The 26,867-nt window shown below is 38.5% G+C and overlaps 1 protein-coding gene across 3 annotated transcripts in view; it reads left to right on the forward strand.

Moving 5' to 3' along the window:
- PNISR (PNN interacting serine and arginine rich protein) overlaps window positions 1-24,526 on the forward strand; it is a 30,245-nt gene extending 5,719 nt beyond the window's left edge. For 2 of the 3 annotated variants that reach the window (XM_029997223.1, XM_041120837.1), the window contains exons 2-12: window positions 7,274-7,392; window positions 8,643-8,828; window positions 12,316-12,539; window positions 14,224-14,410; window positions 14,677-14,867; window positions 15,482-15,619; window positions 16,663-16,762; window positions 17,507-17,560; window positions 18,832-19,002; window positions 21,160-22,261; window positions 22,508-24,526. In XM_029997223.1, the coding sequence (XP_029853083.1) occupies window positions 7,305-7,392; window positions 8,643-8,828; window positions 12,316-12,539; window positions 14,224-14,410; window positions 14,677-14,867; window positions 15,482-15,619; window positions 16,663-16,762; window positions 17,507-17,560; window positions 18,832-19,002; window positions 21,160-22,261; window positions 22,508-22,538 (2,472 nt within the window). In that variant the 5' untranslated portion in view covers window positions 7,274-7,304 and the 3' untranslated portion in view covers window positions 22,539-24,526. The remainder of the gene's footprint in view (window positions 1-7,273; window positions 7,393-8,642; window positions 8,829-12,315; window positions 12,540-14,223; window positions 14,411-14,676; window positions 14,868-15,481; window positions 15,620-16,662; window positions 16,763-17,506; window positions 17,561-18,831; window positions 19,003-21,159; window positions 22,262-22,507) is intronic. The other variant, XM_029997233.2, reaches the window with a different exon arrangement.
- Window positions 24,527-26,867: the final 2,341 nt, after the last annotated feature.

Consider the following 26,867-nt stretch of genomic DNA (forward strand, 5'->3'; position numbering starts at 1 on the left):
TCACTGCCAAGATATTTCACTTCCATGAATTTCCTGAGACCAGTCACTCAGAATTGCCAGATCTCTTCTTCTGCAGAAACTGTTGATGTGTAAGGTGTCCTGTGTAGTTCGGCTGCTGTGTAACATTCATGTTGGGGAGAAGCATATTGTCACAACGATGCCAGGTTCTTAGAAGGAGCAAGAAAGAGTCTGCTAGATGTACTCATCTGGCCAACTAGGTATGGTTAGTTATCTTACCGATGCTCTTCTGGAGGTGAGTTAACTTTGTAAGTCTGTGCTTCTTCTCTTGGACGATCTGCATGATTTGGAGCAATTCAGATTATCCGTTAGCTCTACTAAATTTTATTTAGGGGCAGGTCTTTCTTTTCTTTCTGGGGGAAATGTCTTGATATTTTTCAGTTCTGCTGCAGCCAATGTCATAAGGCATATAAGGATGATAGCATCTCCAGGATGACAAGTGGGCTTTGTTTTTTGACATTCACAGGACTGAGCCTCACTCCCTAAGACTGCTCCGCTCCGTTGCTGAGAGGTCTGAGCATAGTTACCTCTGTACAGGTGCTGTTGAACTGGATAACAGATTTTATGAGCTTACACTATGAAGCTGCCAAGATAGAATTGCCCAAGGAATCTGAGCGAGTCTGTTAGAGCTCAAGTTATGTTGGTGGCCTTGTCTAAAAAATGGGCCCATCTTTGCACCAGTGGGGAACTAGCTACGGGGGCCTTCACCAAGCACTGTGCTGTTGGGAAATCGTCAGGAAACCATGCTCTATTTGACAGGGTGGCATTCCCATCAGTGTGAATGTCTATAATTTGCTTCAAGGTGACTGTGTTTTGTGGGGAGTGCTGGGGGAAGTCTCCCAGAGTTAATGGTGAGCATATGAATTATCACTCAAAACTCTGGTTACTGGTAAGTAGCTTCTAATTGTATGCTTTTCAGTGTGTGTGGTGTATTTGGACACATCATAAAACCGTATTGGACAATATCTTATTTTGCAGGCAAATAGGCAGGTGGAGAAGATGCCTTTTTTCCTAAAAGAACAGGTAAACACTGAGGTGTAATCTGTAGCTGAGGTGCACATCACAGTCGAGGAGAGGAGTGGAAAGGTGCCTTTTAAAATATCTGTTCTTTCTCTGTCTTAACCTAGCTTTTTGTTGGGTGAAATACTAAAGTATAGTAGAGAGTTTGACACCAACTTTAAATTTTTCTGGGTGCTGTTGGCTCTCAGATATTGCTATCTGCTGGGGATCAAGGTAAGTCCTATCTATGCCACTATGTCAGCTTTTATCGCCAGCAGGGGAGCTTTCACCAGCAATCCTCTCAAAGGTGGCATGTTTTAGTACCAGTAATTTGCTATAATAAAACCAGCAGATCCTGCCTTTGAATAAAGTTCCAGTAGGTCCAGCCTTTGAATAGGAATCTTTATTTTTTAACATACAACAGAACATATTTCAGAACATGTCTGCTCTTAGAAACTCTTGGAAAATTTTGAGATACCACATTAACTTTTCATAATCTGTTAAGTACATGTAACTGAAATTAAATGGGAATTGACGGGGTGTTTTTCCCATGTGATTGTGTTTCTGTGTAAAACAAAAAGAATCCTGAATTGGCTTCTGTTTCTTCATTGGTAAACAGATTTTTAATAGATTCAGGTTCCTGTTCTGTGATCTGACATCAGGGAACGGCTCTTGAAGGACCAATAAATGTTCTTTTGTTTATTCATGTTTGCTAGAGAGAAAGTAGAAAGGCTATATCTAATTGAATTGGAGGGTAGAACAGCTAAGTAAAAGAACCTTAACCCATCATCCTAAGGGAGGGTAGTATCTGCATTTTCCTTTGCAAGTAGGTACCTGTAAAATGGGTCCATTCTTTGTACCTGTTTGCTTTTCAAAACCTGTTGGATGCACTGGTGACATCAGAACCAGAGTGTCTTAATGACTTCTCAGTTGATGGACCCTCTGTTAGTAAGTAAGTGTCTTGCTAATGTTTGAATTTAGTAGATTTTAGACAGTATTCATCTCCCCCCCCCCACCTTTCAGTGGAAAATAAAGCTTGTTTCACTGCGATTTGGATGCTCTGCTATGTATTTGGCCCTGTGTCACTAGTGGGAAGTAGGCTTAGAGCTGTCCATTGTGTTAGGTGAAGCCTCTTTCTTTCAGGTGATGCTGATTTGGGAACTTTGTAAGAAATTAAAACTCATTATAATTCATGTGGCAGCATCCTAAGTTAGTTTTGGCAATGCAGATTTTAATTAGGTGGGAAAGGACTTTGATTCTCTTTTTTCCATTATTATTACTTGATGTGTCTCAGAAAAATAACGTTTGCTTCTTGTCACATATGTCAGTACAAGACGTTTCAGCTGTTTCAAGCCTTTAAGCTACTGATTTGGTGGGGGAGAGGCATTGTTGGTTTTGGGTTTGGTTCCCCCCCACCCCACCCCAGTACTGGGGGTGTTTCCCTTGCAGTAAATTTAAAATTACTGAGAACAGGCTACACTTTCTTCGCTGTGTTTTGTGCTTTTCAGTTTGTGGCACTGAGGTTCAAAAGTGTTGTTTTGGTAATTCTCACATCTGTTTTGTTCATTAACGTTAAGACTTGCCTCGGTCTGTTTTTATTTTTGACATCTTTAAAATAGCATCACTAGCAAAGGAAAATGTCACTAGCATCTGATGGGACAATATCAAGATTCTGTTGAAAAGTTCTTACATACTCTTCTCAGTAGAGTTTCACAAGCAATATACTAAGTTGCATTACTTTTATGTAAAAAAGGGTAACATCAAATAGCCTATATGCATGTAATTTAATAGATGTGTCTGTATATAAGATTTATGTAGTTATCTTTTAGAATATGCTAACTTAAAACAAAGAGCTAAAGCCAGTTTGTTTGCCTCTGAAACTTAAAAGCAGATGACACCATTAAAAACTGCAGTGCTTAGCAAAACAATTTGTGAGGACAATAAACCACCTTTAAGTGCCTGTAGCCTCCCTGTAGTAAGTGAGAAAATTTTACATCAAGTGCCTTTTTCATGTTTCCCATATACCATTTAGTGAAAACTTGGAAAAAGTGCAGGAAACCAAGTGGGGAGCAGAAAAGCAGCGAAGTCTGTTTCTCAGAAAGTGGTGATGTCCTGCTGTTTCAGGTCGCCATATAGATAGAGGCCTTAGAACAAACCTTGTCCGTTCACTACCTCTGAATAGTGCATATTAAAATACATCATTTAGTTTTCAATACTAAAATACATCATTTAGTTTTCAATACTAAAAGAATTTGAATACATGTGGTCTTCTTTTTTAGTGAGTATATCTTAAAGTTAGTTTTGTAAATATTTTAAGATGCTAATTTTGTTCCTTCCATATCCTGTTCCTGTTTCTGTCAAACAAATAGCACAACAATGAAGATGAGTTGAAATAAATAGAAAATTAGAAATAGTGGTGGCCAATTTTCACATGATATTTGAAAAAGGGCTTTTGCATATAAAGTTGCATAAAGAAAGTGATGTAATTGCTTAAGTATTTGTGTCGTACATACTTCTGATTAGTAAAGTTTTTACATTGAATTTGGTAATAAATCTGTGTACTTGAAAGTCAGCATGTTTTATAGTTGCCAACCTATGAAAATCAACATTTCTTCAGGAAAACAGTGAAAGTACAAATGCAATACAGAACTAAAAGCTTTCAGATGCAGTTCACAAACTAAAATTAGCAGTTTCAAATGGCAGTGATTTTAAATCGGTCTACTCTGGATGGCATAAATTGAATTAACCAAATGTTGAAGTTCCTCAAGGTTTTACGCAGTTGTTGCTGTCTTGTCGTACTGTTGTACATCAAAATAGAAATCAACTCCATGTCTTGACCTCTTGCTTTGCAGTTCCCCACCTGATTTCTCTCCCCAAAATAGCAATAATAAGGTGAAATAATCTCTCTGGGGAAAGTTGAAGACTCCAGGCCATATTATATTGCAGAGTGATGGAGAAGGAGCTATGTATGCTAACAACTAAAACCCGACTGGGTTTTTTTACTCCGTCCCTGAAGCCAGCTGGCACTGAATGAAAGTCTCTGACCTTCCAAACCAGAACAAACATGTCTTAACTGCCTGCTGGGTCCCAGGTCTGTGCTGACACCTGAAACATGCTTGGAGCAGCCCGGAGGAGTGCTAGGTGGCCTGGGTCAGTGGTGCTTTCTCGTGGGGAGATGGTAGAGTCCTTCGGCACCGCTTCCCTTAGGAGTGTGGACTTGGCCTTGGTGTCCTAGTGCATGATAACTTGCTGAGAGGGAAGCCAGGAGGGGAGCGAATGCTGCTGCTGCTGCTGCCCAAAGTCACTGCCTGTCTTCTGTGTTTTCAGATGTCAGTTGATATAGCTGCAGAATAATTTATCTCCCCAATAAAAAAAGTTGAATTAATTTCTTTGAACGCCTTGTAAAATAGTAAGGTCGTTGCTATCTTGGGGCAGGTTATACAGAGGAGAGGCATTTGTTACCTTAGACCTTCTTACGCTCCAGACTAGTGCTTCAGTTTGTCTGTAGTGAGGGTCAAGGCCTGAGAATAAAGAAAAAAAGGCTGGAATACTAAACGTCCATGAGAAACAGATAACTGATAGGCATTTTAACAGGTACAAAAGTTTATTACAAGCTAATGGTGTTAGTTGGAACATGTGAAAAAAAAAATCCGTAATGTCCAAGATTTTAGGACAGAGATGTAGCCAGTCTGGTAAAAATAAATCTCATCTGATCCAATCAAGTAAAAACTGTGTGTAGGAGGTTCCAGTTCAGCTGAATTTGTAGAGGTGCTCTTAATATTGTTACACTTCCATAAGAGAAATTGGTATTTCTTTAACCGTTTGAAAATTTGATTTTTTGGCATTCAGTTATATGCAAACCTGCCTCTTACATTATTGCTGAAACAATTTAATCTTCTGAATCTTTTGCTGAGTTTATTTTAGTGCAATTTCACAAACTTTTTCCAAGGTATTATGTATTAAGGTAAAAAAGTGCTACCAGAATTACTGAAATACATTTTTATTATTGCTAGTGTGATTTAACAGCTGGAAACAAAGGGAGCAGCACCATGAGTCTGCGCAGTGCTTTCAAGGCTGGTGGTTATCTTGAACCACAATTGTTAGAACTTTATTTTAAGATGTAAACAAGTTTATTTTGACCATTGGAAGAATTTGGATTCTGGATGGAAAGATGAACTGAGGGGAGGAAGAAACAGTTAACCTTTATCTTACTTTAGGCTGAAAATAGTATGTGAGGTTACTTCATACTTAGTGTATGAAATACATATATATGAATACTCAGAGAGCCAGGTATGGCAGGGCCAGCTTAAATGTTGCATTAAGTGCATTATTAGCCACTCTTACACTCAACTGGTGTAAGAGAGTTAATTTCCTAGGTACAGATCAAAATGTAAAAAGAAAAAAAAAAGACAAGAAAAGGATACTGTCTTTACCTACTAAAGGTTTGAATATCATAAAGATATCACTGAAATGGAAAAAAATCCATACTTATTTTGTCAAGAAAAGATAGTGAAAATAGTAAAGTAGGTTTTGCCCAATACTCCGCCCTGTTCCAAAAGTTGGTCTTGTTTAAAGCCCCTCAAAAAAGGCATTTGCAACTGAACTTATCCGAACCATACATGTGTAATTTTTGTACTGGTTTGAATGTAAGTGGTCTCAAAACAAAGGTGATCTACAGTTTTTCAGATTAAAAATAAAATTTGACAGAGGTATGCAAAATATGAGCTTACATTCATCTCTGCATGACCCAACACCCCATGATGTTATGTACAGCTTTTTTTGTTGTGCATTTTTGTAGTGTGATGCTCTCTTCCTATGCAGTCATGCAATTATTTCTATGAATGTGTAAGTACTAAGCACGAGATCCCTTTGGAAGTAGGATCCACTCTAATTGCTCTTCTTCTGTCTGACGAAAGCAGGCTCTGTCTGTGGACTGCGTGCGTCCTGCTCGGTAAGAACTGTTGGGGTTATGTTCCTGGCTGGCCACCCAAGTGGCACCGGCTGCTTTGAGCTTGTTTCCTCTGAAGCGGACAGGCTGTATTCATCTATTCTGTATCGCACTTGGTTGTGAGCCACAACTAGGTCTTGTGTGCTGCTCCTGTGACCTCAGGGAATGAATTTTTCTCTGTTTCTTTTAAGTTTGCAGTGTTTGAAACAGCCTACGTGGGTGATGTTTTTATAGCATGAAATCAAGGATTGTGTGTTGAATGGCGTGAGGATATATTCATTGAGAGTGGAAAGCCTGTTGAGAAGTTGTTAACAGACTGGATAGGACAGAGGGAGTCACACTTGGTGCAGTCTTACCCGTACTGGTGTTTGGGAACAGTTCCTGGAGTGAAGTGTTCCCAAAACTGTGCCCAGGCTTTGTCTTCAGGAAAGCTGTTTGGAGCAGTGTAGGTGGCCGCTCTCTGGTCTTCCACATGTAGCAGGTTAGATGTACGCAGGAGGTACAAATGACCGGAAGGAACTGGTATGCCATTATAGGCATACCTACCTGGTAGACTGCTGTGCCTCATCAGATTCTTGCAAAGCTGGTCCTGGAGCTTTACTTAAAGCAGGTTGTGGAGCTCCTATGTCATCAGGTCCTAGGGCTGCTGCTGCCTGCTGAGTGAGGATATACAACATGGCACCAAAAAATGTTTCTTGTGATTTTAAGGGACCATGTGGTAAATATGCCGTTATGCAGTGGTATTTCTTTTTTCTTTCTCAGATTTGAAGGAATATATTATTTAGAAATTATAATGAGCCTGTACAATGCATAAAATGCATGTGGACACCGTCTTGTACCTGTGCAGTTCTCCAGTGCAATCATTAACGATGTGTTTTACCATTTGGTGACGTTCCTTTGTCTCGCTTAACAGCCTTGCATGACACTCGTATAGAAAAATACACATCTTTCCCTAAGAAACAGGCAAGGATATAATTTAAGTAATGTTTTTTATATTTTGACTTACTTTAAATTGCATTTGTTGTCAGATGAGTTCTTGTCTTACAAACTTGTCATATCTCTCCTTGAACGTCATTTTGTAGTTAATTTCTTTGCGAAAATACAGAGAAAGCATACTAGGCTTCTGAAATCTTACAGTAATATTTTCAGATATTACTCTAAAGGATGAACCGTTTCCTCCAGCTTAAAATATTAAGCCAGCATTGCTTCAGCTTGCTTTGCAAGGCTTAACTATATCTGCAGTTATGTAAGTTTCAGTTATGTGATATTTCATGGGCATCTATTTAAACATACAACTATTATTTTTAGTTGAAATATAGACTATATAAAGACTTAAAAGATGTGGGATCAAGGTGGACAACCTTGGCAGCAATGGCCTTTGAACCAACAGCAGTGGATGCAGTCATTTCAGCACCAGCAAGATCCAAGTAAGTATATAGAAAGCTTTGTGGATTAATTTTTTTTTTTTAAATCTGTTGTAATTTGAATTTTTGAATCTTTGTTACAGAGCATGACTGATAGTTGCTTTTTTGTAGCTGCTGTCAAGATAATACATTTATGATGCTTTTCTGAACAACTAGAAAAAATAGAAAACATACATCGATTCCAAATGTTTTGACATAGTTAATATTAATATGCAAAATATGGACAATCAACCTGAGTTATCCTGGACAAATTATCAACATTTTACCGGTCATACAGATCAACATTTAGACCTCATGTACTTGTACAGAATCTGTATCCCTGTCAGTTCTTTAGCCAAGCTGAACCATTTATTTAAGAAAATCTGCTTTTTATTCAGTGCCTGTGTGGCAGAAGTACTAATGCAAATGTATACACAGAAAAACTCTCACTGGAAGATTAGTATATTTTTTTAAGTTACAGCAGTGATGATCATGATCTTTTGTTTGGATTTTTTTCCCCCACCAAAAAAACCCCATTTTAAACAATAGAACCTTAAATTGAGAGTGAGGTGACAACAATTTAAAGTATCAAGAGAAATACAGAAATGGATAAAGAGAGTGGAGGTGTGTATTTAATACTTGGGCAGAGTGATCAGGCACACTGGTTTTACATTGCTTTCTGTCACTTCAGTTTCTGTAACTTAGCTAGAGAGGTTTCCTGACTTAATAATGAGCAGAAGACCAACTAGTGCCTGCATCTGAGAGTGCAATTTACTTACTCAGTGGTAGGAAGGATAGTAAAGAAAAAAAGGGGGGAGAGAACGGTAACATAAAATAGCATTCTAGAAATTGCAGGTTATACAAAGATTATACATTGCAAAATGTAGTTTTCTAACTATGTATCTTTCTTACACTTGAATCTTAATGAATTTAGAATTTAAAGCTATATATATTTCTTTCTGATACCAAAATTAGTTCACTTATGAAAAAAGTGTATTACTACCACCCATTCAGTGCTAAAGTGAACCTCAATAATCTGCTTTATGGCATTTTGAACATATGCAGAGAAACTCTACTTCAGCAAGTATGTACACTGACATTTGCTTTCAGTTTGTTTTACTGTACACTGTGAATAAGTTTTAATGGTGCTCATGGTACTTGCTGAAGGTAAATGTTGCCTGTTTCTCTTGAGCAATGAGACATGTAACTGAGAAAGAGTGTTAAACTTCAGACATGTGAATACTAACCTTTTAAATTTCCTTTGTTTATTTTAGGCCAGATTGACTGGGCTGCATTAGCTCAAGCATGGATTGCTCAGCGAGAAGCCTCAGGGCAACAGAGTGTAGTGGAACAACAAGGAATGATGCCAAACGGACAGGATATTTCAGGAATAGAGTCTGGTCCAAACAACCATAATAATTTTCAGGGGGATCCCAACTTCAACAGAATGTGGCAGCCAGGTTTGTTTTCCTTCCCATTCATTTCTTTTTTTCATGTAATGAAATTTTATTTCTGTCAGACATTTTTGGGTGTGAATATGCCTTGTCCTTCAGGTTTCAAGGTGCAAAACTACCAGCAGCATCAACTAATTAACTGAGTATCACAGCTACTACTTTCCAGTCAGGTGTTCCACAAAATGGGTAACAGTAAAGGACACAGAGGTCTGATAACACAACTGAGTAATGTCCATATAAAATAAATAAATTGGTTTCATAATACACATATGCAAAAGATTTGTTCTGTCCCTGAATGTTGTAGAAAGATAAAGTGTGAATTGCAGTTATATATTTATTTCCCTGGATCTTATATCTTACGTGTTTTGTTGCTTATCCCACTGCACTAGGAACAGCAGCACCAAAGGCAACAGGATGCCTCAGAATTAAAGAGCATCTGTTGCCCTCTCCTTTAGTGTAATACCTGCTGCTGGCATGATGTTGACATGTATGAGTTCACAATATAACTGGCAGATGCTGGCTTTAGGTGTCTTTAAGATCTTGAAAAAGCAGATGAGCAAAATTCCGTATGTAAAGTATATTCTTATTATGTTTCATATACTTAGTATTTGCCCTTTTTCACTTATGTATCTGATTGTCACCTGCATAATTTTTCAGTTATTGTAAGTTAAAGTTGTTTGAATGCTTCTGTTAGTATCAGTTATTTTCAGTTCTTTATTACTTCCTCAGAACTTCAGTTTTGGCCAAAAAGTCATTTTCTTTTTCAAACTTCTTAAATTAACACTGGCAATAAGCATGGGGTAGAGACTGGGTATTTTCCATTAAGAATTTTTCTGAAGTTGTTTTCTGAAAGGCTTGTTAACATCACCACACTATAATGCAATTTGAAATGTGTGAGCAAGGTAGTTAGTAAGCCTGCGTGCATGCCTTCTGTTGTCTTGGTGAAAACTGCACTTCATGCTTGATTCTGTTAATGATTGAAAGAATAACACCTCCAGTTTTCCCTGTGACTATTCAAATTTGTTTAAGTGCAATGTTTAATAAAAGTAGGCTTAAAATGTCATTGGTGATTCTTACATGTGCATAACAAAGGGAGGTAGCCCTTTCACTTAAGTTTCACCTACCTGCCCTGGGCTGTAAGTTATTGTAACCACATGTAAGAATTTTAACTTTACTGTGTGGTAGTACATAGACTGTATTCTAGCTGTATTTCTGTATAATAAGTAGAGGTTTTTACAGAAATATTGTGTCATTATTGGATGACTTTGTTTTTCATATGATCCTGTGGTGGTTAGTTCTTCCTCCTATGCTTTTTCATCTGTGAGGTGAAAGAGTATAATATCTTATGTGGTAGTTTTTGCAAATAGTCACAGAATGGTAAAAGTGAGGAAGACGTTTCACTGATAATTATAAATGTTAGGCGCCCAAGCTCACCTGGAAAATGCAGAACAGGAAAACAGACCTAGGAGTGGGGATAATATAACACCTTTTGTTAATGGGAAACAATGTGCCAATGCATTTTTTTATCATTGGGTATATTATTCAAAGAATATGTTTTTTTCTGACTTTTTTGGGACACTGATGAAGACCATGCTGATGCAGATATGACCCAGCTTCCCTTAATTTACGCGATGTCATTCTTAATGTGTAAAAGTAGTCACAGTAGACAAACTAAATCATAGCATGCATGGCTAGCCAAAGTTCTCTTCACGTATTTACTCTGTTTCTACAAAGCTTCATCTTTCTCCAAGTTTCTTTTTGGATCCAAAAGTCCTTTACACACTAGTAATAGAAAAGCAAAACGGTAATCTGAAAACCAACTGTGTAACTAGCAGACAATTCATTTTGAAGGGATTCATGTTCCACAAGTGAAAACAGCATCTGTTGTACGTGACTTGCAAGCTTTCAAGTCAGCTGACTTGAAGTAAACTGGGCGTTTAAATGGTGTCAAATGTTAACACATACATTTATGAACGATAACTCTTGTAAGCTGTACTTAAAGAAAAAGGATTCTGTCCCTTAGAATACTTCAGGAGTATTAACTCTGGAAAAAGATTTGATTAATCAGCTAAACGTGACCTACCAGGGTGACAGTGAGAGTGAAAGGAATGATACAGTCTTTGAACAGACAAAAAAAAGACCAATGAAGTAGAAAAACTATGTTAACCCTTTTTAGTTTCTACAGTAATGGATCCAATTATGATGCAGGTGGGAAGGACAGTAAAAATGAGAAAAATGGAAAGAATTATTAAAGGACTGTGTGGAAGGTAGGAGTTAACGTGAGAGGCTAGGTATTAATTCTCTTACTGGTGAAACAAGGGTAGTTCTGTCACAGTCTATAAATATCTGTATAGTGGACATAATTTTTAGGCTGATTTCCTAAGACGACAAAGTTTTTGGCCACATGAGCTATTAATTCATTCCTTAACCCCTTTTCATTCTGTTAGCCAGTTGTAACTTATGTTTGAGGCCTTATGACTAGCTTATGCTGGGACCTCTGCTAGATATTGGAGAATCCAGGGAATCATCCATTATAAAGACACAAGACTTTGGAAAGCAGATTTCAGTGGTTCTGCTGCTCACAAACCCATTTGCTTTCCATAATAGATCTTTTAAGTCTATTATGCAAAGGAATAAAATAGCTCATTACTTTGAAACAACATAGAAATAGAGAAATCCAGGAAGGACATTGAGTTGCTGGAGCGTGTTCAGAGGAGGGCAACCAAGTTGGTGAGGGGCCTGGAGCCCAAGTCTTATAAGGAGCGGCTGAGGGAGCTGGGGCTGTTCAGTCTAGAAAAGAGAAGGCTGAGGGGAGACCTTACCGCTCTCTACAACTACCTGAAAGGGGGTTGTAGTGAGGTGGGTGTTGGTCTCTTCTGTCAGGTGGCTGGAGATAGGACAAGAGGAAATGGCCTCAAGTGGAGGCAAGGGAGATTTAGGTTAGATATTAGGAAAAATTTCTTTACTGAGAGGGTTGTTAAACATTGGAACGGGCTACCCAGGGAAGTGGTTGAGTCACCATCCCTGGAGATATTAAAAAAGCGAGTGGACAGGGTACTTAAGGACATGGTTTAGTGGGCATGGTTAATGGTTGGACTCGATGATCTTGAAGGTCTTTTCCAACCTAAATGATTCTATGATTCTATGATTCTATAAATAGGAGCAGTTCTTTAACAGTTTACACAATTCGTAAGTGCTATGGTGGCCTCAATATCACTGGAAATTTATAAAAACAAATTTACAGCGTCTCTGTGTCTGTCCAGTTCTGCCCTCCCCCATGTATTAGTTCAGCTACAGCTATTTGTATTTCCTTCATTTAGTTGAAGAAATTATTGAGACAGTATAATACAGTCTGTAGATTGATGATTCTTTATAACTTTATCATCCATGTTGCTTTGAGGAACCTTGTGATAAATGCAAGAACATTGAGTGATTGGTGACTCATATTAATTGTACTAACTTGGTACTGAATTGTATTCTAAATCCTAAACAGAATGGGGAATGCCTCACCAACCCCCTCACCCACCTCCAGATCAGCAGTGGATGGCTCCAACCCCAGGTCAAATGGAAATTGTTCCTCCATCTGAAGACAGCAACAGTCAGGACAGTGGGGAATTTGCTCCTGACAACAGGCATATATTTAACCAGAACAATCACAACTTTGGGGGACCTCCCGATAACTTTGCAATGGGGCCAGTGAACCAGTTTGACTATCAGGTGAAACATATTTGTTGCTTTAATATTGTAGACGCGCAGAGTCCCTTCCGTGGATGTGTTCCTCTAATATCATCTAGCGGCGACTTTCATTCTTCAGTTCTACAAACATCTACAGAATTTGTTATCTGCTAAGTTACATTTTTACCAAATACTTTACAGAAGAGACTTTAGAGTTTTCAGTTCTGTTCTGAGGCGAAAGGGGTTTTTTTCTATACTAGTAATGAGAAATGGCTATTGTCTGCAATATTAAAATGAATCACTGTGTTCCAGTATATAAATTAACATTATGTAGTTTTGTGTTTAAAAAGAAAAAAAAAGAAGAGGAGGAGGAAAAAAAAAAAATAAAGTTCAGAAATATATACTTAAATACACTAGATAATGTACCATAGGGAACAGTCCTGTATTTGCAGGGAGATAGACTGGATGATCCATTGATCTTTTCCATATCTATCTACTGTGATTCTTTGAATAAAAAATGGTATTTCTAAAAAAATCCACATCCACTTTTTTCTTCATTCTGGCATATAAGTTGCATAGCATAATAAATCTGTAGGTGGTTTTAGCACTAATAATAGCAGGGGGCATTGCACAAGTCTTTAAACACAAAGAAGTTTTGGATCTTCCCCCTGTTCTCAGTATTCTTTCAAAACCCTTGATATAAATGACAAACTGTACCTGTTAAAACACCTACCTCCTGTTCATAAACAAACCCAAAGGAAGATGGGCAGAAATTTATATCTGTCTTCTGGCCTACTTTTCTCCATTATTAAATTCTTTTGTTCAGCATTATTGTTAGGAAGTGAACCAATAATTTTCAAATACACTAATTTATTATAATTTCCTTTGTTTACTATTGTGGGACCAACTCTTAAAATTAATTTCCCTAAATAATACAGAAGACTTGTTTTGCAGTGAATAACAGAGGGATGCTTGACCCGAAATTGTAGTGGAAGAGTGCTTCTAGCACTAGTGACTTAAATAGTCAATAGAATGTAATAAAAAAAAAAATTTGATGCTGTAACTTTCTTCCTAAACACTCTCCTCTTAAATAGTTTCATTAGGCATTTCTGGGCAGCAAATATTAAAACAAAAACCCCCTCATGTATGCCTCAATACTTGTGACTTTTGGATTGTGTACAGCTTGCTCAGAACCCAGGGTCTGTACTAAACTTGCATATTTATGCATTTAATATTTTAATCAGCCATACTAATAACATCCGTCAATGATTACTAGAAAGTGCACAGTGCAAAATCCTTTTGTAATAAAAGCTTGAACTTTTCATTTTTGTCCTCATGTTGTAGTTACAAGGAAAGACTGCTAACATAGCTAGACTTTTAAACCTTAATTTTGTATACTCTTCACTTAACTGCATGCTTTCTTGATAGGTTGGCAAGGAACTGCTGGAGATAGATGGTGATTATAGGGGTTAATATTGAGAACAATATGAAAGGAGATTGGTTGAAGCCCTTTCAGATTTGTTAGCATCCTTGCTTAAATCTAAGTTTACTCATTAAATATTTAAGGAAAACTTCTTTCTTGGGGACCACAGAAAAAGAGATTGAGAGATCTCGGTAGCCTAGAAATCATGGATTCCTACTTGCATGGATTTCTGTAGACCGACTTGCGCACATGCTGTATTTAGTGTTACCATGTGAAGAAAAATAAACTGCATTACTCTTTCAGCATGGGGCTGCTTTTGGTCCACCTCAAGGTGGATTTCATCCACCTTATTGGCAGCCAGGACCACCAGGGCCGCCAGGTCCGCCAGCACCTCCTGCACCTCCTCAAAATCGAAGGGAAAGACCCTCATTCAGAGACCGACAGCGTTCACCTATTGCGATGCCTGTGAAGCAGGAGCCTCCACAGATTGGTACATGTTAACCACTCCTTAATGAAAAAACATAAAAGCTGTGTTTTAAAAAGAATTGCAAAATGTGAAAGCTTTTTTTTACATAAAGTAAAAAAGAAGGGAAAGAAAAAAAGCTATTTATTACAAATGTTTTTTTTGCCCACAATCAGATGTATGGCTTGTTTGTATTTGGGTGGAGGGTTTGCTGCTTTGGTTTTGGTTTTGTATTTTGGTTTTGGGGGAAAGGTTTTTTTCATCTTATGAAATTACAAACCTTGCTTATGTAGATGCTGTGAAGCGTAGAACTCTGCCTGCCTGGATTCGTGAGGGCCTGGAAAAGATGGAACGAGAAAAACAGAAAAAATTGGAAAAAGAGAGGATGGAGCAGCAACGTTCACAGATGTCTAAAAAAGAAAAAAAGGAAAGTGAGGAAGCTGAAGAAGGGGATGGCCCACGCTTACCTCAGAAAAGTAAATTTGTAAGTAGAAGGGTTTGATTTTTGCTCAGGTTTGTATTTCCTGAAAGGTATCAACATTTTGGTGTCTTCAGGAGAGAGACTGTGTATTCCTGGTTATCTCTTTATGTTTCTCTTGCTTTAAGTAAGGTTAAGCTGCTGTTTTGTTGATATTTACTTGGTGTTTTGAAGTTGTTAATGTTATGTCAATGTCTGAGAGGTAAAAGTGCATTATTTGATCTGTAGTAGCAAAGAAACAATTATGAAATTTGGCTTATTTTCTTTTCTGTATTTTGGGGAACATACATGGTCTTTGAAGATTTGAATTCTTAATCAGTAGCTGAACAAATTCAGATACTTGTATTTGCTAAACCAAGCCCATTTAGGAACCCTTGTGTTGCCTACACTTTTGCAGTTATCCCATTTGTTTGCAGTTCCAAGTACCTGTCTGGCAGTGAACTGACAACTATGTAATTTCTTATCTGCATGTTTATTAGGAGGGTAGAAAAGAAATAGAGTTTTATGATAATTGTAATACAGATTTCAGTACAAAGTAAATCAAGGTGACTATCATAAATAGAAGCTAATGAGCTTGACATCTTAAGTTTTTCCTGAACTGTATGGTGCTATTCTTGTAGGACAGTGATGAGGAAGATGAAGATGCTGAAAACACAGAAGCTGTAAGTGTTGGGAAAATCAGCAGGAGTCCATCCCCAGCACCTCAAGAGGAGCAAAGTGAACCAGAAATGACAGAAGAAGAAAAGGAGTATCAAATGGTATTAATAATGTAGTTCTCACTAAGTATTTCTGTCTATTTGCTCATATTTTTCAGGCGTAGCAAAGTAAAACACTTTTTCTTTGCCTGATACTGTCAATAGAGGTATAGTACACATCGTACAGTAAAGCAGGGTTATATTTGCATGTGTCTTTTATAATGCTGTCTTTCTCATATAGGCAAGGATATAGGTTATATAACTCATATTTAGCACAATAGTGAAAGAATGTAATGACTCTGATCTTTACATTGATCATTATTAATTCTATGGTTTTGCTTAACCTGTCAAATTTCTGAAAACTTTCAATGATTAAATGTACCCATCTGAAATCTACGCTTCAACCTCACTTCCCGCGAAAGGGAATTTAAGAAATGTATTCTTGCAAGAAAGTGCTAGAAACCTAAGTCCTAGACCAGCAACAATTTCACTGTGTCTGCAGAAACTTTGTACTTTGAAATCACAGTTGTATGTTAATTGTGCAACTGAAACCTTCTTAATGAAGGCCCTGAATTCTAAAAAGATTGATGAATATATTTTTGTAAAGCACATGGCCAGACTGAGCAGCTTGGAGAGCTAGCTGCCAGCATTTCCATTTTCGTAGTAAATATGTAATAATAAAATTCTATATAAGTAACCTCTGATGATTTTTGCAGGACTGGGGTCAGTGAGACTGCATACCAGACACAAGTGTGCTTTTTTTTTTTTTTTTTTTGAAAGAATAAATGGGATCAGTTTCTCATTTACATATTCATTTGGTGTATCATCTTTGACATTAGGAATCCGTGCCCTGGATAGCTGTGTGTAATACACGTGGGTGCAGTTCACAGTCAAAATACAAACTGTTCTGAAAGTTTTGAAATCAGGTCAAATTTAAACAGTTCCAGATTTATGTTTTTAAGTCATGTTTGTTCAAAGAAGTCATTAAAATGTGCAGGAGAGTACTTTCATAGCCATCAAAAGAAGTGAAGCTCCATGGATGTAATTTGAATGCAGCATGTATTCAAGAGGTTTTGGCCTTTAATTGTATATACAATTTTCTTCAGATGATGCTGACAAAAATGCTGCTGACAGAGATTCTCTTAGATGTCACAAATGAAGAAATTTACTACGTGGCCAAAGATGTTCACCGTAAAGCAACTAAAGGTATGCTGGGGGTTTTTCTTTTTGGTTTTTTGTTTTGTTTTGTTTTTTGTTTTGTTTTGGTTTTTTAAGTTTCTTCTGTGAATATTCTATATTTGCATGTCTCTAGAACATTTAACCTCCATAGTTATCCCCCAAAAACAATTCCAGTATAATGCATCCAACTTGGTAGAGTTCAAATCCAGTAATCATGTACTGTTGTCCTGTGCAGTGTATTGTGAGTTACTTCAGTTATTCCATTTCTTTCATACAATTCATTTTAGTTAAAATGGTACCTGTATGTCAATGGCTCTTGAGTTGTAGCTGTTTCTTAATGCTATCATCTTTATCTCAAGTTCTTAGCTGTTCAGAAGTGAAAAGAGACAAACTTTGAGTCCTCAATTAGTAATTCATTTGCTTTCAGTATTAACATTTATTGTACTTACATAACAGATTTTAACATAACTGAGTTAATCTAAATATGTAGCTACTGAAACTTGAAATTATGTGCAGATGCTGTAACTTGGAAAGTGATTTATGATTATATATTTGTTTTTTTCTGTTCACTATTGATTTGCATTTAAATTCTAAATCTTCGGGGTCAGAAAATCTAGAAGTGGTTTTAAATGGATGATGCGTTTTTAATGTTTCTTCTCTCCCTCCAAAGAACAGCAATAGTAGTAGATTTAACAATACCATAGACTCATGACTATGAAATCGTGGCTATTTGTGTTAACATGTTGTTCCTGTTGTTGATGTGATACAAAGCTCCTGCAAAACAGCTGGCACAGTCCAGTGCACTGGCTTCCCTCACTGGACTCGGTAAGTATGTTCCTTATTTTTGAGAGGGCTTAAAGGGGGAGTTTCACTCTTGCCTTGCGTTTCTAGAAATTGCATTTTGAAATTAGATTTTAATTGCCCAGGAGTATGGGTCACTTTCCGATAACATTATCATTATCAGCACCTTTGTTCCACAGGTGATCCTACTGATAATAAGTGGGATGGTTTTTGGAGTAAAGGACTAGTCAGTGTATGAGAATCTTGCCCTAATTTTGAAAATACATAAAAAATTTAGATAAATTTACTTTTCGAAGTATGATTGTTTCAGAAGCACACTGCAGTCTTCAGAGAGAGGAATACTGTTTTGTATTTTTCTCCTATTTTGATCCATCCAAACAAGAAGGGAAACTTGATAGAAGAGTAAAGTGAAAGTCTATAAACAAAAATACTATGATCTCTGGAATTATTATTTTATTGAAAAGCTACATAAGCACAGAGGCTCCCATATCATATATTACCAGAAACAACACAGGAAAAAGAGATTGAAATTCCAGCTTGAGACACAAGAGGAAAAGATCTTTCCTAACATGCTTTTCATCACCTAAACCATACTACAGCAGTGTCAGTGATCAGTTATGTGTGAGTTACGTGGAATTCCGATGAATTAGATTGAATGTTATCATCACAAGTATTCACATGTTTTAAAACTAACTCAATAAAGTTCGCAAGAACCTCAGACTGAAAGAAAGTAAAATACCTCCATGTCAGATGTTTAAATTGACTTTATCTTTCTTATCAGTCCAGTAGTTATTAATATCTCTAGGGGAGAAGAAAGTCCATTTCTGTTCCATCTCTGTACCTGTCAAAGTGCAGTGTTTTCTAGATCAATATAGAAAAATTGATATGGCATTCAGAATTTCTGTAGCCTTGGACTACGGAGGCGGCTGAAGTCATTTCAGAGATGTCTTCTGGGAAAGGTCCCAGGCATTTTCTGTCTGGTTGCTGATACAGAGGCAGGCACTGTTACGATCTCTGCAGGCAGCTTTTTTGCCCTTCCATACAATGGAAAAAGTACCGTGATCACAGTGGTTGCTTGCTGAAAATAGACAAGCTGTTCCAGAAGGAGTAGAACCAGACAGTGAGCATCAATGCAGATATGGGGGCCTTGATCACACCAGTCAAACAACATAAAGTGACTTCTTCAGAGAAGAGGAAGTGAAGGAAGGGCAATGTTACGCTCCTCTTTGCCCCACAGAAATATTAAGAACAAAGCTTAATCTTTCCTCGTGATAGACTGGACTTTATGCACGCAGGTGGACTGGGTGGTTATGGATCAGGAGACAGTGAAGATGAGAGGAGTGACAGAGGCTCTGAATCATCTGATACTGATGATGAGGAATTACGACACAGAATCAGGCAAAAACAGGAAGCATTTTGGAGAAAAGAGAGAGAACAGCAACTACTACTAGAAAAACAGCTAGAAGGTAAATCATATAATGTCTTCTTACTATGCTGCTCTATATGGAGTTTACTACTTAGTATATGTAAATTGGTAGGAGAGAAAATGCATTTTAGACCAAAAAAATGTTGAAGCCAAATTTAGAAATGTTCTTGAATTAAAAAGTTTTAATAAAAAAGACATTTGAGCTACTGAATCAAAATGGGGCTTGCTTGTTTTCTTTCTAATAAAAAAAAAATCCATGGAGTGTTTTCCATAAACCATTCTACTTCAGTGTTAAAAGAGCAGACATGGTGCATATATATCTATATGCTATAGATATTGTACTATATAAATAATAGTATCACTTTATAAAAATGCATGTGGGTGTATAATGTATTTTTGAAAAATTATTAGTATCTCAGTTGTGACTAGGGGATAAATTTCACCTGTCTGCACCAGACAGCAGTTTATATAAACTTGATTCCTTAAAGTTGTATACTCTAAGTATATGAAGGACGTTTCATGTCATCTGAAAAACTTGCTTTTCTGTTACATAATTTCGAGCAGTGCACCTTTCAGAATGTACAGTGGGAGGCTGCACTTTCTTTGGACTTGCTGTTTTCAGTTGTAGTTGAGGTTTGTTTCCATATGCTGCATCTTCATAACTGGGTTTTTATACCTAAGACTGGGGAAAGATTACTCAACCCAGTCAGTTCACACTTAGCCTCTGAGAAGGTGGCAGGTTTGATATTAAAAAAAAAAAAAAAAAAGGAAAAAAAAAAAGGAAAAAAAAAAGGAAAAAAATCTGTGATTTATTTCTGCTTCTCCATACAAGGTAAGGTTTGTCCTTTTGTACCAATAATGTAGGTCAAAGGGTATCACAGTAGTCACCTTGCACTGCTGAAGAGCAGTCTAGATCAACAGATGAATACAATGGTAAGAAGTCGTGATCTAAGTTCATAAGCTGGACTTAATTTATTGCCAATCAAACCAGAGTAGGGTAATGAGAAATAAAACCAAATCTTAAAACACCTTCCCTCCACCCCTCCCTTCTTCCTGGGCACAGCTTCACTTCCGAATTCTCTACCTACCACCCACCAGCGGTGCAGGCAGACAGGGAATGGAGGTTACAGTCAGTTCATCACACGTTGTCTCTGCCGCTTCATCCTCTTCAGGAGCAGGACTCCTCACACGCTTCCCCTGCTCCAGCGTGGGGTTCCTCCCACGGGAGACAGTCCTCCACGAACTTCTCCAATGTGGGTCCTTCCCATGGGCTGCAGTTCTTCACAAACTGCTCCAGTGTGGGTCCCTTCCATGGGCTGCAGTCCTTTAGGCCCAGACTGCTCCAGCGTGGGTCCCCCGCAGGGTCACGAGTCCTGCCAGCAAACCTGCTCCAGCGTGGGCTCCTCTCGCCACAGGGGCACAGGTCCTGCCAGGAGCCTGCTCCAGCGCGGGCTTTCCCATGGAGTCCTGGCCATCTTTGGGGGTATCCACCTGCTCCAGTGTGGGGTCCTCCAAGGGCTACAGGTGGGCATCTTCTCCACCATGGACCTCCCTGGGCTGCAGGGGGACAGCCTGCCTCACCATGGTCTTCCCCACGGGCTGCAGGGGAATCTCTGCTCCGGCGCCTGGAGCACCTCCTCCCCTCCTTCTGCACCGACCTGGGGGTCTGCGGGGCTGGTGCTCTCACATGTTCTCACTCTTCTCTCTGGCTGCAGTTTCTGTGCCACAGCAACTTTTTCCCCTTCTTAAATCTGTTCTCCCAGAGGCACTACCACCGTCACTGATGGGCTCGGCCTTGGCCAGTGGCGGGTCCATCTTGGAGCCGGCTGGCATTGGCTCTGTCAGACATGCAGAAGCTTCCAGCAGCTTTTCACAGAAACCACCCCTGTAGCCCCCTCACTACCAAAACCTTGACACGCAGACCCAATACACACTGAAACATGAAATAACATCAAGGACTTCTAAAAGTGTCTGGGTTGTATGCTTTTTCTAAATCAGGAGGACAACTTTTCCAGAATTATAAAAGAAAATAACAAGTTGTTTGGTAGGTAGTTGGTATGATGGCAGACAGTGTATTAATTATAAGTATTATGAAAAGTGCTTGGAAATTTGGTTTTGCCAAAGGTAACAGTGTGGAAATTGTTGACCTATTACTCCAAATGAATTGCATTTTTCTTTCGTATACTTTTTTTTTCAGAAGAAAAGCTACAAAATGAAAAAGTTTCAAAAGAGATGAATGAATTTATCAACAAAGAGCAAAACAGTAACTCAGCATCACAGGAAGCAAAAGAAATTGAAGCAGATATGGTTCATGAAAAGAAAAGATCTCCAAATGCAATCGCACCTGATATAGAACTCAAAAAAGAGGGTAAAGAGAGGACAGGAAGGAGTGGGTCAAGAAGCTCTAGCAGTGGTAGCACTAGCAGCAATAGCAGAAGCAGTAGCAGTAGCAGCACTGTATCTAGTTCATCCTATAGCACTAGCTCAGGTAGTAGTCGCAGCTCTTCACGTTCTTCCTCTCCTAAAAGGAAGAAGAGACACAGTCGCAGCAGGACGCCTTCACATAAAGTTAGGCGCAGTAGGAGCAGGAGTTACTCCCACAGAAATAGGAGAGAGAGGAGTAGGAGCAGGGAGAAGATAAGGGAAAGGAGAAGATCTAGTAGGAATCGCAGTGCTGAAAGAGGGGAGAGGCGAAGAAATCGGAGTCCTTCAAGAGAGAGAAGCTGGGATAGACGTAGAAGTAGTAGCCGTTCAAGAGACAGGCGAGCTAACCGTGCAAGCCGCAGCAGAAGCAGGGATAGACGTAAAACTGAAGACCAGCGTAGAAGCCCTACTGGAAATAGGCACAAACATAAAAGTGAGGGTAAAGATCAAGAAAGGAAGAAGGAGCAGGGCGGAGGTGTAGATAAAGACAGAAAAAAGAACAGAGAAAGGGAGAGAGATCAGGAAAAAAGAAAAGATAAGCCCAAAAAAGAGGAAAAAGAAAGTAAGGCTGGGAATCATGACGACGGTAGATTAAAGAGAAAAAGAGACAGCGAAAGAACTTTCTCTCGCAGTGATTCAATATGTGTGAAAATAATAAGACAGGATTCCAGACAAGAAAGCAAAAAAATTTCTACCAAAGATAGCAAAAAACGGTCAGGCTCTGAATCTAGTGCAAGGAGTAGTTCTGAATCACCAGGAAGCAGTAAAGAAAAGAAGGCTAAGAAATCGAAGCATATTCGGTCATGCTCCATGGAGAAATCTCAAAGGTCTGGTAAGAAGGCAAGCCGCAAACACAAGTCTAAGTCACGATCAAGGTAGTATACTTTTTAAGTATCTTGTCTGACTTTTTTTTTTTTTATTTTTTGATATTCGTCTTCATGTGTACGGCATATGAAATTTTTTTTAATAAAGTATGGTATTCATTAAATTTTTTGTCTTAGGCAAAAGTAACTGTGGAAAATCTTTTAAAACTAGTAATTACTAAGCCTAAAGTGTGTGTGGGTTTGGGGGTCTTTTATTTTTTGCAATTAACTTTTTCCCCCTTTTCCTTTATTTTTCAGATCAACGACTCCTCTTCGTCGTAAACGCTGAGGAATTTATGGCACCAGTGCTATGACGTTTAAAAATTCCATGAGTTATAAAAGGCTTGTCTCATTATAGAGGCACATTGTGGCTATGTAGGTGAAACCAGAATCCTTTTTTTATCTGTAAATAGGTGTATTTTTTCCAAATGCTGCTCAGAATTAAATACCTAATAGGATTTCTTTGTATTACATTTTTTCAAGAACGGTAGTGCTTATTAAGAATATAAAACAGGCCATTCTCTTTCAGCTGTAATGTTCTTAAAATTACTATTGAATGTACTGTGATGTCAATAAAGCTCTTTAGTTCATTTTTTGTTTAAAATTCTTGCACCTGCATTTTGTGTTAAATTGTAGAAAGTACTTTTAAAAAAAAGAAAGAAGAAGGCAGCTTTTTTTGGTATAACAAATTTTTAAAGTACTTGAAAAAGATTTTAACGTAAAACACTTGTCAAAATATGTAATCCATGGACATGATGAGATTAATCTATTGGGGGGGTATGGAAGAACAAAGAAAAGACACATTATTTTTTCTTTAGATATGTGTAATAGATTTTTAATAACCTTTTTATTTGGACTAGCAAGTAATATATGCTGTGTGTGTAAAATATGGGTCACTGTAATACAAGCTATACTTAAACAGACTGAACCCCATTAGGAATATGTGCGACTAATTGATCTTGTGTGACAGTGTTGAGCTCTGGAACTATATTCCTCACCCAGTTTTCAGAGAGAACTTTCTGGATGTTCAGGGATATTACAGGAACAAGACTCACTATTTTAGCTGTTTTTATGGAATATATTTATAAATGGCACTCAGTACACATTAGAAAACTGACAATAGGTTAACTTTACATTTTGGCACATGCATTAAATCTGTAGTAAACATTAAAGCTGGTTATTTTTGTTAGTGTTATCAGAATTGTGATTCCTGTAAAGCTAATACATTGATCAGGCAGCAATGTAACTAAATTTTTGTTTTTAATATCACCATGAAGTGATAGAGGTCACTGATTACCTCCTCCTTCAGGAAATGAACTACTATTGCTGTTAGTAAAAAGAGTGTGAAATAATACTAGTTAAAAAAACCAAACAACAATACACAACCCTAGGCCAGTGACTGTTACAGAAGAACATTAATTCAGGAAAAGATTGGAGATCTGTGCCTAGAAGGTTTGGTATGATACCAGTTGTGAAAAAGATAAAAGGTTTAACATCAAAGTAAGATCTCTTTGATGGCTGTATCTTCTAAGAAAAAAAAAAAATACTAGTACAGGCAACTTGCAAAGCATGTCTTCATGAACCATTTAATCCATTTAACTAAAATTAGAATTCAGCTATGCAGCATTTTTGCCAGTGTAATTTTTTTCATAAATTAGACGCAGAAGTAAACTGCTTCAGTGCAAAGAATCACATTTTAACTATATGTTTATTAAGCAAGCTAATGGCTGGTGAACACATGCATGTTTATCAAAACACTGTTACAGATAAATAATTAGTTAATCAGTTATTTATAACATACCCCCCCCCCCCCCCCCAATTAAGTCCTTTTACATAGACTAAGCAGTCAGTCATACCTATTAGCAAAATAAGGCATAATTTGCAACACACTACTTTTACTTGCATTGGTGTGGATATAAATAACGATGTTATTGATCCAATCTCAGTACACTACTGGCTCTTGGTAAGAAAAGTAGGTAGCATAACAGTTCAGATGTCTTAGAAGGATGTCTTGAGAGAGAGAGAAGGAAACTAGAATTAAGTTTGAGAAAAGCTATTGAGGAATACAGTTTCCATGATGCATTGAATTTGATTTTCAGTTCAGATTTTATATTCTCTGTCTAATAATAAAAAAGATTGTGTATGAAAAGCTTTATATACTCTGCCAACAACTGGAATTCTGTCACTTCCTGTAAATATGAAAATTATTTTTTTGACACAAATGCACTTATATGGGTAGTGACTGTATGCCAATAAAAAGAGCATACGATCTCTGTATTTAACTGTTTCAGAAATCTTACTCTACAGCATACTCCGCACTCAGTAATTAAAAATACATTGGTACTATGTCAGCTTTGCATACATTAGCCTTCTGTGTTTTAGGAACTCCCTTATGAATGTTTTTCAATGGTAAAGGCTAAAATGACATCCAGTCTTTAATTCCTTCCATCTGAAGTGATCTTAAATTAAAACATGTGCAAATATATAAAAAGAAGGAATGTATAATGTTGGAGAAGTCTAAATTGGATTGTTGCTCTATTCTTTTACATTTTAAAGTCAACACTGCAAAAATATTTCAGTGCACTGCAGGAGAGCAAGACATACGATTTTGAATGTCATGCAGCAACATGACATTCGGAGGCAGTTCCCTTGAAATATTTTTTAAATAAGTAAGGGATGGCGTGGAATCAAGTGAAAAATGGTTTCCATGCAGATTGTTTTGAAGATGAATACAACAAAACCAATGTGATTATGTACCCCAAGGTACCTGTTACGCCATCTAAGAACAGGAACCAGCTGTGGACGTGGATAAGCCAAAACAAAGTAACTGGGTAAAATAGTCTAAAGATTGAGCAACTACACGCTTTTTGAAATACGGCATAACTGGTTTGGAAAAAAAATCTGTTACTTGTGTCTTTGAGGCCCTGTCTTGTGGGAGAGGTTAGAGTCTAGGCTGCTGCTTTTAACTGCTGTTACCTTAAGATCTGTGTTTAATAATAGAAAAAATGGACTAGCTACCTCTAGTTTAAAACCAGCTTATCCTCTTAAGGAAAAAACATGCCAGTGTGCGTGTATTTAATTGCTTGTTACTAAATTTTTTAAAATCGCAAACATAAAAGCAATGGCAACGTAAGGATTGGCTTGGTCTCTCCAGATTTTGAGTTTGCTTTGCTAAATAAATGAAAGTAATGAATCAATTTCCATAACTAATATGCAGAAGCAGACTTTGAAGGAAGGCTTAGTTTTGTGTCTTAAGCAGACCGTGTGTCTTAGCATGAAGGATTTCTTTGAGCTCTGTTTTTTCAGTGACTCTGAGGTGTTATTAATGACTTGTAAGTCCTCTGCACAGTGAGCTTTGCCAGATGGAAAGTAGGTGAGTAGAGAAGTGGTGCACATACACAATAAGGAGGTTTGCCATATGTTTAATTGCTGCCGCAACAACCTTCTTTGAGACCTTTCAGTAGTCCTTACTTAGCTTTTTAAAAAAACATAAAATCCAAACTTTAACTACTAGGTGAATTCCACTGTATTTACAGGAGACCTGTAAATGGGCAGCTTCAAGCAGTGAGGGTTGTAGCACTGGGCAAGGTCAGTAAATAGAACAGACTGGCATTAGGTAGAGGGAAGAGCGAGTCAAACTGGACTGCTTACGCTACTCCATCCCTCCGGCTGCCTGGAGGGTGCTCCTGCCCCTGGCTTTGTGCAGGCCGAGCCTCCTGCCTGCCGATGCCTGCGGATGCCGGTGTCCGCATGGCCGGGCAGGGCACCCGTCCGCTGCGCCCATCTGCCTGGAAAGCACGGCAGTGCTGCCAGCTGCTGCTTTCACGTGCCGCTCCCTTCTGGCCAGCTTTGGTTTTCGTGGGACTTTCTCATGAGACCTGCAGCTCAATAAAGTGGCAGAAAACGATTATTTTTAAAAACTGGCTTAACCCTTTACCATTTAAGCGTGTTAAACTACCTTGCCGTGGGGATCTGAAAATGCTGAGGCCTGCCAAGGGGAAAGAGGAGGGGAAGAAGAGCTCGCCGTGTCTGTCAGCTCGTAGCAGTGTATGGATTCACAGCCCTCAGGTGAACCTCAGCGCGGGGCCCCGGGCAGCAGTGCTGGGGCGAGGGAGCGGGGAAGGCAGCCTCGATCCTCCTGGGCCGCAGCCTGGACTTTGCAAACCGTGACACGGCAGCCTCTGCAACAGCAGCAAAGCAGCTTGGATGGTTCCAAAGAGGAAGCGCTCGGAAGTTTGTCTCAAGCCCTGGCCATCGTGGGGGCCCCAGAGCCCTGCCGTGTGCCGCAGCTCTGTACCGCAGGCTGTTGGGCATCGCTTCTGTCCTCTCCCGTGCTGCCCCTGTCCCAGAAGCGAGGAGTCTCGTCATTTGGGCCCTCCCCTGCAAGTCCAGCATGTTACTTGGTAATAGACTGATGGCTAATCACTCTGTCATCCGAACGAGCCTCTGCTGAAGGAGTGTTTTCTTGTTTGAAGACATGCAAGGATCAGGTCCACATGCAGCAGCGCGGGGGCGTAAGTTGAAATAAAACCACTCGTGTGAATTTTCAGCAGAGCTTCCAGGTGAAGCCATGGCGACACGTGCCACAACGCACGGGCTGGCATTCCTGCAGGCCGGG

Source organism: Aquila chrysaetos, chromosome 2, assembly GCF_900496995.4.
Source record: "Aquila chrysaetos chrysaetos chromosome 2, bAquChr1.4, whole genome shotgun sequence".
Classification (NCBI taxonomy): Eukaryota; Metazoa; Chordata; class Aves; order Accipitriformes; family Accipitridae; genus Aquila; species Aquila chrysaetos.